General features: G+C 45.8%; 1 protein-coding gene across 5 annotated transcripts; it reads right to left on the bottom strand.

The window, feature by feature from the left end:
• Positions 1-1,023: 1,023 nt before the first annotated feature.
• Positions 1,024-15,678, bottom strand: LOC128347465 (zinc finger protein ZFP2-like). 5 transcript variants are annotated; one of them, XM_053302195.1, is made up of 7 exons: positions 15,473-15,505; positions 13,711-13,774; positions 10,976-11,560; positions 8,677-8,815; positions 7,743-7,828; positions 7,367-7,493; positions 1,024-4,606 (listed from the first exon to the last, which is right to left on the bottom strand). In XM_053302195.1, exons 3-7 carry the CDS (start codon positions 11,378-11,380, stop codon positions 3,042-3,044), a joined length of 2,322 nt encoding a protein of 773 aa, XP_053158170.1. In that variant the 5' UTR covers positions 11,381-11,560; positions 13,711-13,774; positions 15,473-15,505; the 3' UTR covers positions 1,024-3,041. The 5 variants fall into 5 exon arrangements, with proteins under 5 accessions (XP_053158170.1, XP_053158167.1, XP_053158173.1 ...); XM_053302192.1 differs by lacking the exons at positions 13,711-13,774; positions 15,473-15,505 and adding an exon at positions 15,597-15,678; XM_053302198.1 differs by lacking the exons at positions 13,711-13,774; positions 15,473-15,505 and adding an exon at positions 15,597-15,672 and having other exon boundaries at positions 10,976-11,506.
• Between the last annotated feature and the right edge of the window lie 3,036 nt (positions 15,679-18,714).

The following is an 18,714-nucleotide window of genomic DNA, read 5'->3' as shown; positions in this document are numbered from 1 at the left end:
TTTATTTTTTTTTACATTTATATCCCGCTCTTCCTCCAAGGAGCCCAGAGCGGTGTACTACATACTTGAGTTTCTCTTTCACAACAACCCTGTGAAGTAGGTTAGGCTGAGAGAGACGTGACTGGCCCAGAGTCACCCAGCTAGTTTTCATGGCTGAATGGGGATTTGAACTCGGGTCTCCCCGGTCCTAGTCCAACACTCTAACCACTACACCACGCTGGCTCTCTCTCTATATATAGGATATAGGAAGATGCTGAAAGGCATCATCTCATATTGAATGGGAGGAAGCAGTGGTAAACCCCTCCTGTATTCTACCAAAGACAACCACAGGGCTCTGTGGGCGCCAGGAGTCGAAATTGACTTGAGGGCACACTTTACCTTTATTCACCACACAACTGAGTTTCTATCTTTTTTTGAGAGACAGAGGGTTCAGTGACTGGGAGTGAAGCCAGTAAAAAGAAAAGCTAAAAATCGCATATTGGTGGCAGCAGACTGAGTGCCAGCTAAGTGTTCTGAATTGGGGAATGGGGGCATTCCTCCTGTTGGTTATTGTATGCTCTTGCTTTTATTTTGTTTTTTTAAGGGACAGAGCTGTCAAGGTACAGACCTAAGCCCTTTTCCACAGTAGATAACCAGCTCAAACCAAATCCACCTTTAGACATGTAAATTTAGGCCCATTAAGGAAGAGAAATATCAAGTTTGTAGAGAAAATCTCAAATCCAGCTTGGCCTCAACTAGCATGACATCAGAGATGCGCAAAGCCTTCTCAGTGGATCCAAGAACTGTCTATCCTTGGCAAGAGGATAGCCTTCCTCCATAATGGCTATAAAAACAAAGGGCCAGGCCAGGGTTCACCATTTTCCATCTGCTAACAGGTGTCCCAAGGGAGACACTGTAAAGATGAATGCTCTCTCAGCCAAGGACCTACCTACTGCTAGACTTCCTTTGAATTCCTGTGTTCCTTTATTTGTTTGATTTATATACCGCCTTTCCTAAAATGGCTTTGGGCAGTTTGCACTAAAATAACATTAAAATAAAAAATCATTTAAAACAAGATTAAAATTAAAAGCCAGACTAAAAAGATGGGTCATTAAGGCTCTTCTGAAGGAAGACAACGCTCATATCCACAGGGAGCATGTCCCACAACCTAGGGGCAACAACAGAGAAGACCCAATCCCAGATCACCATCGGATGAACTGGTGGCACACAAAGATGGACCCCTCCTGATGATTTCAATAAGCGGTGGGGATCTTGTAGAGAATGGCACTCTTTCAGATAACCTTGACCTAAGCCATTCAGAGCTTTAATGGTAATAACCAGCACTTTGTCCAAAAACCTCTGGGATACCCCAAAGACCAATCTGGCTGCTGCATTTTGAACTAAGTGAAATTCCCAAAATACGTACAAAGGCAGCCCTACATAGAGCACATTGCAGTAGTCCAATCTGGAGGTGACCAGCTGGTGTACCGGGTTTCAGGTCATTCTCAAGGAATGGGCGGAGTTGTCAAATCAATCGCAGCTGGCAAAAAGCACTGCTGGCCACAGCCTCAACATGAGGCACCAGGGTGAGCCCTGGGTCCAAGAGCACTCCCAAGTAACGAACCTGTTCTTTCTGGGGGACTGTAACCTTGCCCAGAAGAGGAAGTTCTATCCCATCTTGCAGATTACATCCCACAATAAGCACCTCATGCTTGGGTGGATTCAGCTTCAGTTTATTATCCAGTCCATTACTGCCTTTAGGCAGGCATTTAAGGGACTAATGCCATTTCCTGATACTGATATCAAGGAGAAATAGATTGCTGGACACTCCACTAGCTGGCCCTGTAGAAATACTGTTGTTCGGATCATCCTGAATGTGAAAAAGTTTATCTTCAAAGAATCCATTGAATGCGTCACAGTGGGACATTGTTTCCGGTAACAGAAGAGGTTTGAGTTAAACCCCTAAGAATCTGGAGCTCTGCTGGATGAGAACTTGCAGATGCAATACACACATAATAAAATTGCTTCCTGTATTCCCAATTTCCCCACCTCCTTATTCTGTGTGCAACTGTTATTTCTTAATAAATTTAATATACTTACAAGTGGCTTCATTTTTGGTTTTAAGGTTCTGGAGGGTTACTTGCAAAACTCTTCCCCATATGCATTGTAATGTCATGTGCTACTAAATTGTTTTTAGATTAATATGCTTTTTTTTTTCCTAGAGCAAGGTTGTGTGGACTCTGGTTGTACAGTGCCTGTAAGTCCTGTCAGACAGTTCTAGGGCTGTTGAAGCCATGTCTGAGCCTGATCAGTGACTTTAGATCAGTCTCCAATTGGTGGCAGCCTACCTAGAAGGAGCAGCGGGCTCCTAAATTGGGATCAGAGCAATCTCTCTACGGAAGGTAGATCCCAGGAAAGCATAGAGTAACCCCCAATCAATCACAAACGATACTATCAATAATGTAAGAAATAATGATTAGGGTTATTCTAAAAGTGGTCAGTCTATGAGAAAGCAACCACCAAGTATGTCAAGGCTGAATATTCCCACTCTATTTGTCACCTCTTTTTCCCCTTTTTCTTAATGGAAGTTGATTGGTACATACTTTTCTTAAATGTTACTCTCTAACATTTAAGAAAATGTTAAATGTTATCACTCCATATTCAGGAATGATATGGTACTGCAATGTCGTGAATTCTAAGATATATTTCAAAGTATGCTGTCTTAATACCATTTTTAAAAACCTCTCCTTTTTTAAGCACTCTTTGGCCAAATGGATCCAAGCTGTGCCTCTTTCTTGCTCAGAGGCCCTTTCATCAAGCAAAGTTAGCCTAAGTATGGCTTCTCTGCTAGAGTTTTCATAGTATCCAGCAAAATGTTAGATTTCTCCCTTTATTTCTCTTTATTTGGTTTAGATTCCGGTCCATTGTTCCTTTTCAGTTCACAAGTTTCCATAGTCCAGCATAGTCCAAAAATAGGCCAAGGTAACACAATTTAATCATTGGATATGGAATTCTGTACTCCACACCAAGCTGCTTCATCATCCTGAACAATTAAATGCTTTCTACCTTGTGTGAAGACGTCGATGTTTAGTAAGGTTGCTGCTAGTACTGAAGCTCTTTCCACATTCTGAGCATTTATATGGTTTCTCCCCTGTGTGGCTTCTTTGATGTACATAAAGGTTTTCATTATTCCTGAAGCTCTTTCCACACACTGAGCATTCATATGGTTTCTCTCCTGTGTGGATTCTGTGATGCAAAATAAGGCTTGCACTCTTCTTGAAACCCTTTCCACACTGTGAGCATTTGTATGGTCTCTCTTCTGAGTGGGTTCTTTGATGGGCATTAAGATGTGTGGTGCTTTTGAAACTCTTTCCACACACTGAGCATGGATATGGTTTTTCTCCAGTGTGGCTTCTATAGTGGCGAATAAGTCCTGTGCTGCTGTTGAAGCTTTTTCCACACCCTGAACATTGGTATGGTTTCTCCCCTGTGTGGATTCTTTGATGCGAAGTAAGGCTTGATCTCTGCCTGAAGCTCTTTCCACACACGGAGCATGAATGTGGTTTCTCCCCCGTGTGGATTCTTTGATGGACAATAAGCTCTGAGCTCCGTCTGCAGGTCTTTCCGCACTCTGAGCATTGATATGGTTTCTCATCTGTGTGGATTCTTTGATGGCAAGTAAGCTCTGAGTCTGACCTGAAGCACTTTTCACACTCTGAGCATTTATAAGGTTTCTCCTCTGAGTGGGTTCTTTGATGGGAATTGAGGTGGGCGGTGTTCCTGAAAGTCTTGCCACACACTGAACATTGATATGGTCTCTCTCCTCTATGAATTGATTGGTGCACATTAAGGTTTGTACTGGTGCTGAAGCTTTTTCCACACACTGAGCATTGATATGGCTTTTCCCCAGTGTGGATTTGTTGATGGAAAGTAAGGCCTGCGAGCTGCCTAAAGGTCTTTGCACACACTGAGCATGAATATGGTTTCTCTCCTGTGTGCATTCTTTTATGGGAAGTAAGGCTTGAACTCTGGCTGAAGCTTTTTCCACACTGTGAGCATTTATAATATTTTTCTTCTGAATGGATTCTTTGATGGGAATTAAGGTATGCAGTGTTCTTGAAGCTCTTTCCACACACTGAGCATGGATATGGTCTCTCTTCTCTGTGAATCGTTTGATGTACGCTAAGGTTTCCACTGAGTCTGAAGCTTTTCCCACAAACCAAGCATCGATATGGTTTCTCCCCTGTGTGGATTCTTTTATGGGAAGTAAGCGCTGAGCGCTTTTTGAAGCTCTTTGGACATACTGAGCATGGGTATGGTCTCTCCCCTGTGTGACTTCGTTGATGTATAGTAAGTTCTGAGTTCCATCTGAAAGTCTTTCCACACACTGAGCATGGATATGGTTTCTCCCCTATGCACCTTGTTTGGTGCTTTCTGGGCTTACCAGTTGAGATTTCTGCATGCAGAGGAACTATATTCCTTTGGTTTCCTTTGTGACATTCTTGTTGGATTGGAATATCAGGCAAGTCACTCCCTTTGGAAGGAACAGGTTTCTCTCTCCCCTTCCAGTTTCCTCCAGCTTTTCTCCTGTACCTTTCACCCTCTCTCTCATGTCCCCTCTCATCACCTGCAAGAATAAGGGAAGAAACCTTGTGAGAGACAAACACAGCCTCATATCAGGGAGCAAACCCAATTAACTTGGCTATGAATAATAGGATAAAGGAGACATTGTGCAGAGGCAAACCTCGCCACAAATTAAAGAGGCTCTTTTGATGGTGATGAACTGGCAGCTGAAATCCTGGAGGGCAGAGAACTTCAGATGCTTAAATTCCCAGTTTCAGTCCTCAGCATTTCCAGTTGGAGGAGCTTAAGGAGCAGTCTAGGACTGTCCCTGTCAGTTAAAAAAGACACTGAACAGCTTAGGTCCAGGGTATTTAAGAGATTGCCTTCTTTGTCATGAACTCTGCCGCCTATTAAGATCATCTGGTGAGGTCTGGTTACCAGCCGGCTAGTTTGGATACAACTCAGGGGCTGGGCCTCCCTATGGCTGCCCCAGGGCTTTGGATGCACTCCCTGTCAAAGTAAGAGCTTCTCCATGTCCAATTGCTTTTAAAAAGACCCTTAAGATAGACCTCTTTCTTTTCTCAGGCTTTTAATTAAAACTGATTTCAAGTTGCTTAATTGTTTTTATTCTGTGAAAGTGTTTTTTTCTTTTTATATTGTAATTTGGATTATGTACACCTCCTAGAAATGTATATATCAGGCAATATATAAATGAATGAATGAATGAATATTGGGCTAGAGGAACCAATGACATGCTCAATAAGGAATAGCATGCTCAATAAGGCATTGCATAGTCATTTCCAGCCTGAGTTTGGACACAAATGCTAACTTGGCAAAGAGGCACCTTTTAATGTGGTGATTCTCTTTATTTAGCAGCGGGAGAGTAACCGGCCCGCTGGAGTACCTCCAGTGACTGTTGCTGGTGTCTATCTTATGTTTCTTTTTAGATTGTGAGCCCTTTGGGGACAGGGATCCATCTTATTTATTTATTATTTCTCTGTGTAAACTGCCCTGAGCCATTTTTGGAAGGGCGGTATAGAAATCAAATGAATGAATGAATGAATGAATGCCATCTGTATGCCATTCCTTTTTCTCAGTTGGCCAAGGACCCACCAGATATTCCCCATCTGAAATGTCTGAGAAATATCACCCATCCTAAGACTTGTGGGCTACCTGCTGATCTCTCCCCTTCCTCAGAGCCCTCAGCAAACCATCCTTCCTCTTCTCCTAGCCAGGTGAAGTCAGAACTGGAAACCAGTTCTTGGAAAGAAACAAACAGTAGAAAGACTTCAGGCACTTTGGGCAAGAACAAATATTCAGAGAATCCACTTGAGCCAGTCTGAGATCTCCCCTCCCTTCAGCCCCATGGGCTGAAAGGACAGCATGGAAATTAAGGAGCCATTGTCAGAGCTAATGAACTGACAGCTGAAATGCTGGAGGGCAGAGAACTTCAGTTGGAGGAGATTAAAGGAGACACTACTGGGCAAAATAGTGCAACGACAAATTTTAAATTAATAACTCAATAAGGCATTGCATAGACATTTGTACCCAGAGTTTGGACACAACTTGAACCCACTCAAGCCTGTCAGAGATCTCCCCTCCTTTCAGAAAGGACAACATGGAAAGATCTTGTAACTCTTCCCCAGGGAGAGAATGTAATGGCAGGGGTTACTGCTCAAGATCAGAAGCATAAATCTGTTAGCAGAAAATGCTGCTCACTGAGAATACTACAAGGAGGAAGGCAAGGTTGGAGAAGGATCCAGGAGCTGGATTTTTGGCTGTGGCACCGAGGAGCGATTTCTGCTAACTGAGCAAAGAGGCACCTTGTCACACGGTGGCTCTTGTATTGGGCAGGGGGAGAGCAACAGTCCTTGTTCAGCTCCAGCACAGCATTCCTCCCACATCTATTGTTGGTGTGTGTTCTGGACTGCCTCTAGTGAGATGGCTTTCCACACTTCAGAATTTAGATTTGCTATATACGGAGACAGGAAGCTGCTGGATGGGGAAACCTGCAGTTTAGGACTACATCGCTTCTTGGATCTGTGTTTCTTATGGGGGTACTGGATTAACAATTACAAAAAAGACTCAACCAAGTTGCTATTAAGACCCTTGTTTACTTTTACAACTTCTAACAAAGCATGTAGAGAAGATAAAAACACAGCAGAAGACACCAACATAGAATTGACTACAAAGGTCTCAGAATCCTGACAAACTAACACTGCACTGATTGTGAGAAGCACCAGGCAACTGAAAAACATTAGGTAATAAAGCCATCTTTTTATAGGCCTCAGGTGAATCAAATGTCTAAAAGAACGGAAGGGTGATTTTATTCTTAATATGCATGATAGTGTATGTGGGTAAGATGATTATGTCAGATACTTTTTATTGTTATTGATTTTCTCTTGCATGTAAACTGCCTTGAAACCATTTCAGCTGGTTTTTAATAATAATGCTCCAAACCAGAAAGGAAGTCCCTCTTAGACCATCCTGTTCCTCCAAAGAAGAGCAGAGGCAACTTCAAACACCTTGAGATCTGATGGAGAGCAGCACGGTCATCAGATGAGGACTGAAGCATCACAATATCCCTGCTAGCTCAGGAGAGGAGGATACATTTAACCGTTATGTTTAACTATCCACACTTTGTGGGCACTCATTGGAATAGCAATTACATTTCAAAAGAGTAAATTAAAATAAACAGATCCTCCAAGGAATATGCACCAGCCAGTATCATTCTCCATGATATCCCGACAATGCACAGAGACAGGCCAACAATCGCTACAATTCTTGCTTTCTGTTTCTATCCACTGAGAAGTGGGAGCCTTACCCAGAGAGGCCAGATGCTCAGAAGTCTCCTCCATGACTTCCCTGTGCAGTGCTCTTTGCTCTGGATCCAGCAGAGCCCATTCCTCCTCTGTGAAATGCACAGCCACCTCCTCAAAGATCACTGGACCCTGAAAGAAAGAAAGAAAAAAGCAATTTATCTTCATAGGTGATGCAAAAATCCAGAAATACAGTATATCTGAGAAGACTAGAGTTTCCTCTGCTGGACCCAGAGATTCCTTGGTGACATCCAAAGCCTTCCTGGTGGGCAGCTGTGATAGAAGCAGAGGGAAAGAGGCTGATTTCTTCAGGCCCTGGGAGATGTGGAGAAACACCCAGGGCTACCCTTTGCCCATCTCTTCCAGTCATTCTTCTCTTACCTGATCCAGTGATGGAGCAGCAACTGCATCCCCTCCATCAAAGAGACGAGAAGGCCTGGAATGAGGCACAAGGGTCTTTTTGCTGCCTAGGAAGGAAACAAGGGAGGTGGGAAGACGTTGGATCCCATTAGCCACCTGACTGGGTTCAAGGTGCTTTTTGCCATTAAACCACTACACGACCTGAGTCCTGTATACCGCAGGAATCACTTTCTCCCACATGGACACCCTCAAGGTCACCTGCCAGGTGAGAGCCCGTTTCCTAAAGCATTTACTATTTTCAGTTTATCTTCCCAATTTTGCACCTGACTTCAGTCTGCTTTTAATGGATTGGTTTTAACAACAATATTTATATTCCACCCTTCCAGAACAAAGCTGCTTAGGGTGGCTCACCGCAATAATAAATTACCACCAGAAGAACAGACAAAAGACAAGAAACAAAACAGTACCAGTAGGTACTACAACAGTAGGGCTAAAAGCTGGCTAAACCTCAATTAGAACCCCAATTAAAAATCAGTTTAAAACCCAAGGAACCCAAGGTTAGAATATTAATCTGTTAATGAGGAAAGCCCTTCAATTCTTAAGGAGGGCCTTAAATTCTTTGAATAGATTCTGAAAAGTCTTCAGATTTCTACAAATTGCTGAAAGAACATTTCTGAAAGATCAAGCAATGTAGTATTTTTTCAGATTGTCAATTCCCTTGCTTCTGTGGAAACCTCTTCCCTCCTAAGCTCTTGGCCATAATTCAACATGCTGGTTTAGCCATATAGCATAAAGTCTCCCAGAATTGAAACTATTTTGAAACTAGGAGAAGAGGCCGGAGAGACAAACCCTTAACCCCACACAGGCTAAAGAGGACCCATGAGATCAGCCATGGATTTTAGATACAGCAGAGACAGAAAGAGGGCAAGAGAGAACAGACTCCATCAGTCCTTACCCAGAGAGGTGACACCTTGATCATGCTCCTGTATGATCCCCCTGAAGAGCGGTGTCTCTCTGGTGTCCAATGGAGACTTCTCTGCCTCAGAGAAATCACCCACCATTTCTGCTGCCAGTTGCTGCACTGGAAGCCAATCCTGGAGAGGGAAAGGGGAGAGGGGTTAGGAAAGAGTTTACTCTATATCAAGGGACACTGTGTCAAGAATACACAGGGACCTCCTTTGGGGACAGGCTTCCTAATGTTCAGGTGCTTTGCTAGGCAAAAGCACTAAAAACTTAAAAGTTCCAAGTCTGGGCCCAGAGGGCTTGGCTCAGGCACACAGCTTCTGCTCCCCTCCCTGGTTTTGCTAAATCTGTACATGCTCCCTCTAAAGGCAAACAAAAACAGAAACCCAAACCACTCTTCCTTTTTATTTTGAAGCCATTAAGCACCAGGACACCCTTGTTATGGCTGATGTGTTGGGCCGCACAGTACTTGCTTTGTTTGCACATTTCCCTCTCTTTTGCAATCTCCTTGAGGCAGCCTTGCCATTGCATGGAATTTGGAAGGTGGGGGTTTACTGTGCATTGATATCTTGCCCTTCAACCTTTTTTGTTTGTTTGTGCGGTGTTGTCATGCCATTTTAAAAAACAGATATGGGAGGAGAACTATATTGCGGGAGGCTACCAACCTTCTACTCTTAGGGCATCTCCATCCCCTCCTCCTCTGAGCTGGGCCTGAGAGTCTCCCACCTCCCCTTCCCTCCATGTCAACAAGTGGATTGCTGCTGGGCATGAGGGCCACCTGACTGCAGGCAAAATGAAGGAGAGTGAGGAGGGAAGAGAGACACACCTGCAGCTTTTGTACTCTCCTCTGTCCCACGCCTCGAGGATGAGGGCCACCCACCACACTCAACTGCTAGTTGCAAGGGCTGCTAGCCACGCTTGCCAAAATGCCCAGCAGCTGGGTTGCCACTGGGTACAAGGCCTGCCTGCCCCACCAGGTGTGAGAGCTTCCTTCAGCCCCACCAGCACTGGCAGCTGAGTTGCTGGGACATGCCAGGTCACCTGCTGGCCCTCCACTGAGCCCAGCAGCTGGGTTGCTCCTGGAGCCATCATCTGCCTCCTCCACCATTCCCGACATCTGGGTGGTCATTGGGCACAAGGGCCATGCGCTGTCTCCTCCACTGTGGCCTTTGGCTCAGCTGTCACTGGGCACTAGGGCCACCAGCCTTCAACCCCTCCAGTGTGCATGACAACTTGGCTGCCGTTGGTCATGAGGACCGCCCACTGTCCCTCCCCCTCCACTGAGCTCAGAATCTGGGTCACTGTGAAAATGGAGGGGCAGAGATGGAGAAAATGGGGAGAAGGCGCTGGGTTCTGACCTTCACCTGACAGAGGAGGCAGCAATGAGCACTGCCTGAAAAGTTCCAACACGGAGCATGCTCCTCCCTCCTGCTTCTCCCAAGCCAAGTCAGAGGTGGGGACATGTGCGAGGGCCAAGCGGCCAATAGGTCTGGAGCTCCCAGCCAAACAATGGAGGCATGTGCCCAGCCCAGGTGCTAACACCACCAAGGCTAATGTTCCTGCACAGGCTGAAGAAGCTGGGACAGGACATTCTTCAAAGAGGCGCAGAGAAGATGGAATTTCCATCCTTGGGAGATCTACTCTGCTCGTTCTTTGAGGTAGAAGCCAAAAGCAAGTTTATTTTGGGGGGACTTGGGAGATAAAGTCTAAAATGAAAAAGGCTTATGGTGGGGTTAGGCTTTTCCCCTGAGTCAGTCATGATTAATGTGTTTTTTTCTTAAGTGCTTTTTGCTAATCCTCTGTGGTAACATATTTTATACATGTTGTTATATGCTTTGCGGGTTCTTCATCAAAAGGCAAGATATAAACATTTTTAATGATAATTTATTATCATCATAGTTCAGGCAAAGAGCTGCAGTGGGGAAGGGGCTTGGAACAACACTTCTTATGACATTTCAAGAGATAAGAATTATGGTACACATATCTCGGGGGAATATTCGGGTATCTTCACAATCTTGTTCTGCTACTTGCAACTACTAGGATGAAACGGTCTTCCCCTGCTGCTCATTCTGTTTCTACTAATTATGTCAGCTGCTATCTGGACTCTTAATCAGAAGAGGTATAATTATTTAAAATCATCATCAACAACATATGATGCAGTAAAAAGAGCCGGGGGTGGGGGGGAGGGCAGGATTTTAGGATTAACCTTTGTGGATTGTTAGAATTTCTATGATGGCCTCATTCACACTGCCGGCCTATGGGAGTTACCAGGATGAAAGAGATGCTCTCACCTGCTGCTCTTCCTGCTTCTTGTCCTCTGCCTGGCTCAGGAGGAAAACTTCTGCCAGGGCCACCGCCTGGGAACTGGTCTCCACTCCACATTCTCTGACCCAACTCTCCAGCTCTGGGGGCAGGATGGTCAGGAACTGCTCCAGGATCACCAAGTCCAGCATCTGAACTTTTGTGTGTCTTTCTGGCTTCAGCCACTGACAGCAAAGTTTGTGGAGTCGGCTGCAAACTTCACGGGGCCCGTCAGCCTCCTGGTAGCAGAACTGTCTGAATCGCAATTGGTGCACATCTGTCCTGGTGGTGTCCCCAAACAGCGTTTTCTGTTCAGATCCGTCTCCAGAGCTCCTAACCTGAACTGCCTTGAGGCCTCTTGCTGCTTCAACACTGGCCAAGTCTTGCTCTTCCATTTTTGGCCTGTAGTCCAAAGGAGCCTCACCAGACAGCCGTTACTCCATGTGCAAATGATGGCACTTTCATGGAAGGTATTTCAGAGGCAAGAGTGGGTTATTCTGGCTTGTGATGGAGACTACTCTCTGGGAAAAGACAAGATTGAAAGAGAACCAGAGACTAGGAAGAGGTTCTTGTTCCTGCGTGGGTGGGGTGGGGACAAAAAATAAGCCTACATCATTGAGAGTCGCATGATCCAGCCCCCTCTACAGCGCCATCCCCAACAACTCCCCCTCCCTTCCTTTCCTGCTGCTGCCTACTTGCTCTTCTCTGCTCTATACTACTTTACCCCATTCAGACATTGTACAGTGCATTGTACAGTGCTGGCATCTGTGCACACGTGCACAGTTATTTATACCAGTAAATAACTGTATATGCATTTCTTTTAAAAGTGAACCAAGGAAAAGTGTACAACTGTGTGTTGGGCTTAACATCTGAATAGGACTTCTGAAACTGCAAAAGGTACCCAAATTCAAGGGTGCAGAGAAATGTACTGATCATGGGACCTTCAGGATTAGCAGAGAGTGGGAGGCAAGATGTTCCACAATACAAGGCCTGAAAGCAAATGTGCTGCTGAGGACGTGCTATCGCCCTCCATATCAAAATGCTGACAGTGACTGTGAGTTGCAGGAGGAAATCAGGGAGGCGTCAAGGAGAGGCAGGGCTGTAATAATGGGCGACTTCAATTACCCACACATAGACTGGGGAAATTCACAGTCAGGTAATGACAAAGAGGTCAACTTTTTAGATATGCTGAATGACTGTGCCCTAGAACAGTTGGTCTTGGAACCAACTAGAGAGAAGGCGAACTTGGACTTAATCCTGAGTGGCACCCAAGACCTGGAGTGTGATGTCAGTGTCATCAACCCCTGAGGTAACAGTGACCATAGTATGATTAAATTCAGCATATATGTGGGGAGAGAAGCAACAAGGAAGTCTAACACAGACATTTTGAATTTCAGAAGAGGAAACTTCTCCAAAATGAGGAGTATGGTGGAAAAAAAACAACTGAAAAGGAAAATCAGGAGAGTCACTTCACTCCAGAATGCATGGAGTTTACTTAAAACCACAATACTAGAGGCCCAGTTAGAATGTATACCCAAAAGGAGGAAAGGTACCACTAAGTCCAGCAGGATGCCAGCATGGCTAACAGGTAATGTCAAGGAAGCCATAAAGGAGAAGACTTCCTTCTGAAATTGGAAGACCTGCCTAAATGAGGAGAACAGAAAGGAACACAAACTCTGGCAAAAGAAATGCAAGATGACAATAAGGGAGGAGTGTGAGGAACATTTAGCTAAAAGCATCAAGGGGAATAACAAAAACTTCTTTAAATACATCAGATGCAGGAAACCTGTCAGGGAGGCGGCTGGACCGATAGACAATGAGGGAGTGAAAGGGATTATTAAGGATGATATGGAGGTTACAGAGAAGTTAAATGAGTTCTTTGCATCTGTCTTCACAGAAGAGGATACTGAGCATATACCTGTTCTTGAACCAGGTTTTTTGGGGACGAAGGCTAAAGAATTGTGTCAGATAGAAGTGACAAGAGATGATGTTCTAAGCCAGGGTTTCTTAACCTTGCGCTCCCAGATGTGGTTGGACTACAATTATCCCCAGACATGGCCCTTTTGGCTGAGGATGATGGGACTTGTAGTCCAACAACATCTGGGGGCCCAAGGCACATAGAACAGCACACAGAACAGCAGTACTGGGAGAGCACCAGTATGGCTTCTGCAAAGGTAAATCTTGCCTCACAAACCTTTTGGAGTTCTTTGAGAGTGTCAACAAGTGTGTGGATAAAGGTGATCCAGTTGACATAGTATACCTGGACTTCCAAAAAGCTTTTGACAAAGTTCCGCATCAAAGACTCCTGAGGAAACTTAGCAGTCATGGGATAAGGGGACAAGTACATGTGTGGATTGCTAACTGGTTGAAGGACAGGAAACAGAGGGTAGGTATAAATGGAGAGCTTTCACAGGGGAGGGAAGCAGGAAGTGGGGTCCCCCAAGTATCGGTACTGGGATTGGTGCTTTTTAATTTATTCATATATGATCTAGAAGTAGGGGTAAGCAGCGAGGTGGCCAAATTTGCAGATGATACCAAACTCTTTTGGGTAGTGAAATCCAAAACAGACTGTGAGGAGCTGCAAAAGAATCTCTCCAAACTGGGTGAGTGGGCGACAAAGTGGCAAATGTGCTTCAATGTTGGCAAGTGTAAAGTGATGCACACTGGGACAAAAAACACCAACTTCAAGTATACGCTGATGGGATCTCAGCTGTCAGAGACTGACCAGGAAAGGGATCTTGGGATCGTGGTGGACAGCTCGTTGAAAATGTTGACTCAATCTGTGGCAGCTGTGAAAAAGGCCAATTCCATGCTAAGGATCATTAGGAAGGTATTGAAAATAAAACTAATATTACAGTGCCTTTATACAAAATCATGGTGCAGCCACACTTGGAGTACTGCGTACAATTCTGGTCACCACAGCTAAAGGACTTTTGTAGAACTTGAAAAGGTGCCAAAGAGGGCAACCAAGATGATCAGGGGCCTAGAGCACCTTTCTTATGAGGCAAGGCAAAACACCTGAGGCTTTTTAGTTTAGAAAAAAGTGACTGTGGAGACATGATAGAGGTCTATAAAATCATGCATGGTGTGGAGAAAGTGGATAGAGAGAGATTCTTCTCCCTCACACATTACACTAGAACCAGGGGTCATCCAATGAAGTTGATTGCCACAAAATTTAGGACCAGCAAACGGAGGTACTTTTTCACACAACACATAATCAACTTATGGAATTCTCTGCCACAAGATGTGGTGACAGCCAAAAACTTGGATGGCTTTAAGAGGGGTTTGGATAACTTCATGGAGGAGAGGTCTATCAACGGCTATTAGTCGGAGGGCTATATTTTTGTTTGCTTATTTATTTAATTTCTATACTGCCCTTCCAAAAATGGCTCAGGGCGGTTTACATTAAAAATATAGGCCACCTCCAGCCTCAGACGCAGGATGTCTCTGAATACCAGTTGCAGGGGAGTAACAGCAGGAGAGAGGGCATGCCCTCAATTCCTGCCTGTGGGCTTCCAGTGGCATCTGGTGGGCCACTGTGTGAAACAGGATGCTGGGCTTGATGGGTCTTGGGCTTATTCCAGCAGGGCTGTTCGTATGTTCTTAAAGTCGGTGTGAGGGGGAAACCCATGGGTGGGTAAACTGCCTCAGCCATCTATTGTGGGGTGAATGTAGGGATGTAGGTTTCTCTTCTCAGCTCCCTTCTCCTACAATTAGTGGCTGTTTCCTTGCATTTCATCTAGGGAGGGGGTTACCATCAGCAGCTGCTTCCTTGACATTTTTCTCCACAGAATCCCCAAATCTTCCACCATATATACTTCAATCTAACCAGATTAAAAAATAAATGCTCTACTTTAGTGCCCTGTAAAGATCTCAGCTGGCTTAGCAGGGAAAGAGAGAGAAATAGGGCTCCCTGATGGGGGTGTTGCAAAAGACGCCTCATGCCAGCCTAGGATATATCACTCGGCTTCCAGAGCTCCCTCCCTGTGCGGGCAAAGTCAGGAATCAATTTTGCTTATATATTTAGAAAATGCATATGCTGTTCTTTCACAAATGGAAATGAAAGAAATGTATTTACGACGTCTAAAAACACTAATCAACACTATGCTACGACAAGATGTGGCGATGGCCACCAATCTGCATGCTTTCCAAAAGGGATTAGCCAAACCCACCAGGAATACGGCTATCGAGGGCATCCAGCCTGGGTAGCTGTACATTTCCATCAGAGTGTGTGTGTGGTGGGGGGGCGTGCTTCTAAATTCCAGGGGCAAGAGATCGCCGACAGGAGGGGGCAGTTGCCCTCTTTCCCCGCTTGCAAGCTTCTCGGATGGTAGACAGGCTGGCCACGGGAGGGAGGAGGATGCTGGACTAGACGGGCAACTTTAGCCTGATCCTGCAGAGCTTTTCTTCCCTACAGGCTTCCCTCCCGTGACTTCTGCCCACCCCCACCCCCACGGGTGTGTGTGTGTAAAGCGGAGAACGCACACCTGCTTTCTCCCGTTGCTCTCCCCCACTGGGGGATCCACCACTCCCCCCTTTCCTCCTCCCTTGCATCGTCTGCTCTCCGGGCTCTGCCGCCTCTCGTACACCCAGACTGGACTCTGCACTCACCCTCCGGTGGCCGGCCCTTGCAAGGGGGCTGCTGCAGCACAAGCAAGCTGTAAGAGAAGGAAATACCCCGTTTCCGGCGACCGTTCATAGAGGTACTCCAAACCACTCTAGGAATCTAGACTCTCTCAGGTTAACCCTTCGATTTAACTCTTCCTCCCTTCCTTGCTCTGCAAGAGGCGCTTTACTAATCTGCACTCGGGATTCGTGAATCCCGATTTCTCCGGCTGAGTTCCTTGCGCTACCTTGAACCGTCCTTGGTCCAGGGGTGAGCAAGGGGAGGCTCTTCAGCTACTCCTGACCAGATCTCCCATCATCATCCCTAGCCGCAATAACCTAAAGCTGGCTGGGATGATGGGAGTTGTAGCAATGGGTAAAAAGCTGGAATGGAACAAAAATGAAACTGGACCCCCAAAGCAGTGGGATGTGCTGGAGACACTGGAGTCTTGAGTATAACATTTTAGCACTGAAAGAGTTCCAATGTTACCCTTTTTATTGAGTCCTTCAAGGCCAAAAATGGAGCAGAAGGGCCTGGGCTTGCATGAACCCCTTCACAGCCCTGAACAGCCCCCTAACTGCCAATCTGCATTCCAAACACAGTGCAGACAATGCAGAACAATAATATTGTCACCCATATGTCGTTCCAAGATTGCACTGTTGCGCAACAGGGCAGTTCCACTGAGTCAGAAAGCTGTGCAAACACAGATAGTTAATAGGACACTCATTGAAAATCATGGGCATCCCATCAGACAATTGTGTTTGTTCAACTGTCGTTGTGCAACTCCATCAACAGTGTTGCACAGCAGACACATCAGTGTGGGTGGTGCTCAAGCTGCTCAGGTTGACTTGCACAATATGTGAGCCGATGATTTTTCATGGCACTGTTTTCCCCCTATATCGATCACAGAAGGGGAAACGCTTGTGTGTGGAGGAAAGGTGTGGTTGGGCCATCGCACATGCTGCAGAGGAGTGGCTACCTACATAGGTGGTGGTGTATGGGCTCCAAAGAGTACACCCGCACAATCGCCCTCTCTTCTGCTCCTGAACACACCACTCTTTCTGGCCACACTTTTCTTCTGCAAAAGACCTTGCACACCTTGCACAAACCTCACAGAGTCATTAAAAAATAATAATACTGATTTTTGTTCTTTTGCAATCCACTCTTCCCAGTATTGGCCAGAAAACACCGCTGCTGCTCTTGTTATTACATTTCCCCTTTTTGCACTTCAGAATGGCTAGAAATGTCAGCTTAGTGGAAGGGTCTGCTAGAGATAAGTGGACACCTTGGATCTTCTGGCAAACATCAGCCCCATTTCTGGAAATACCCCAACATAGCCATTGCTTTCCATGTCTCTCTTTTATACCTAGAGGGTGGGTGGCAAAGGGTGGGGGTTCAATATTGTGAGAGGATGAAACAGGGGCAATCAGTTCAGGAAGGACTCAGGGTGGTGGTGTCGATGACGGAAAATGAGCACAGGTGCTGTTCATTTGCACTTGTCTCCGCCCCATTCCAGCTGCCTCTCTCTCTTGCCCTGCTGTGGCATTAACCCCAGGTGATGAACTGGTATTTGCCAGGTTGGGAGTTGCAATCCCCTGCCCAGTCACCTTAAGTGGCGCCGTGGGGAAATGCTTGATTAACAAGCAGAAGGTTGCTGGTTTGAATCCCTGCTGTTACTATATCAGGCAACAGCGATATAGGAAGATGCTGAAAGGCCATCATCTCATACAGCACGGGAGGAGGCAATGGTATACCCCTCCTGTATTCTACCAAAGAAAACCAGAGGGCTCTGTGGGCGCCTGGAGTCGAAATCGACTTGATGGCACACTTTACCTTTACCGTACCTAGCGAATACCGGTATCAGCTGTGTGCCTAGGGTTAACGCCATGGGGGTGGGTGGGGTAAGCCAGATCAAGAGAGGCAGCCAGGACAGGGTGAATGAGCTGCATCTGTGGTTTATTTCCATTCCCACCCACCCCAAGCCCCACCTGTACATAGCCATCACTGGGAAGAAGAGTGACTGACACCCAGTCTAAATTACTCCTAAATAGTCCTATGTGTTGGGAATTCTCTCTGGTAGAGAAACCCTTTTTCATTATAGCAGAGTGCTCAGAGGCACAACACAGCGGAATTTGGTTAGGCATGCGTGTATGCTGAGAGTAAAATAACTTGAGCCAGTTCATAGTTTCAAATCAATATAAGGAGTATTTATCTGAGAACTCCATTCTAGATAGGCAAGTGATAGGATCTCTAATCTATCTATCTAGCTGGATGCAGATGGATTCTGCATCTCTGCACACATGGTGCAGGGAGAGAGGAGCTTGCATGTTGCAAGGGAGAAGGAAGGGAAGAGAAGGGAAGAGGAAGTGGCAGGAAGGAAGGAAGTTCCTGAGATTAGCAATCTACATATCAAAGGGATAGTGTCAGAGTAGTAGAGAAGGGATGACCAATGTCTTGACCCTCTAGCCCAGGCATCCCCAAACTGCGGCCCTCCAGATGTTGCTGAACTACAACTTCCAGCATACCCAGCCACAAAAAATTGTGTCTAGGGATGCTGGGAGTTGTAGTTCAGCAACATCTGGAGGGCCGCAGTTTGGGGATGCCTGCTTAGCCCTCTGACTCACTATTCTGTCCTCCTATGTCATTGAGACAAGAGACAGCGCATAGTCCTTCACGTCCAGCACTATGGAAATTAAGTAGTCCTTAAGAGTAACTCCAGAGTAGTCTGGATGTCAGACTACTGTGTGGACAGATTGAGCACAAGCTATGGAAGTGTGGCTATCTGGGTAGGTGGTGACATCGGAGATGTTTCAGCTCAGAAGCTCCATTTGACAAACTGCAGAGCTGACTGCATTTCCTAATCGGCATTTTCTAAGCTGCATGTCTAAACAAGGAACAAGGCAGCCAGGTCAAAGAGCATCTCCAGGCTCCATACGTGTTCAGGTGCAGAAATAATCACTTCATCACTCACAGGCAATGAGACCTGAGGCTACTTGACTTCCCAAGCCCATAATTTTTGGCTTAATTATTAATTATCTCAGAGGAGGGGTTCTCCCGACGACTGTGCAATAAGCGGATGAGAATGCAGCAATTGCAGAGACGAGACGGACACTTTGGGCCAAG

Source organism: Hemicordylus capensis, chromosome 2 (assembly GCF_027244095.1).
Source record: "Hemicordylus capensis ecotype Gifberg chromosome 2, rHemCap1.1.pri, whole genome shotgun sequence".
Lineage (NCBI taxonomy): Eukaryota > Metazoa > Chordata > Lepidosauria > Squamata > Cordylidae > Hemicordylus > Hemicordylus capensis.
This window is presented reverse-complemented; position numbering and strand designations above follow the sequence as displayed.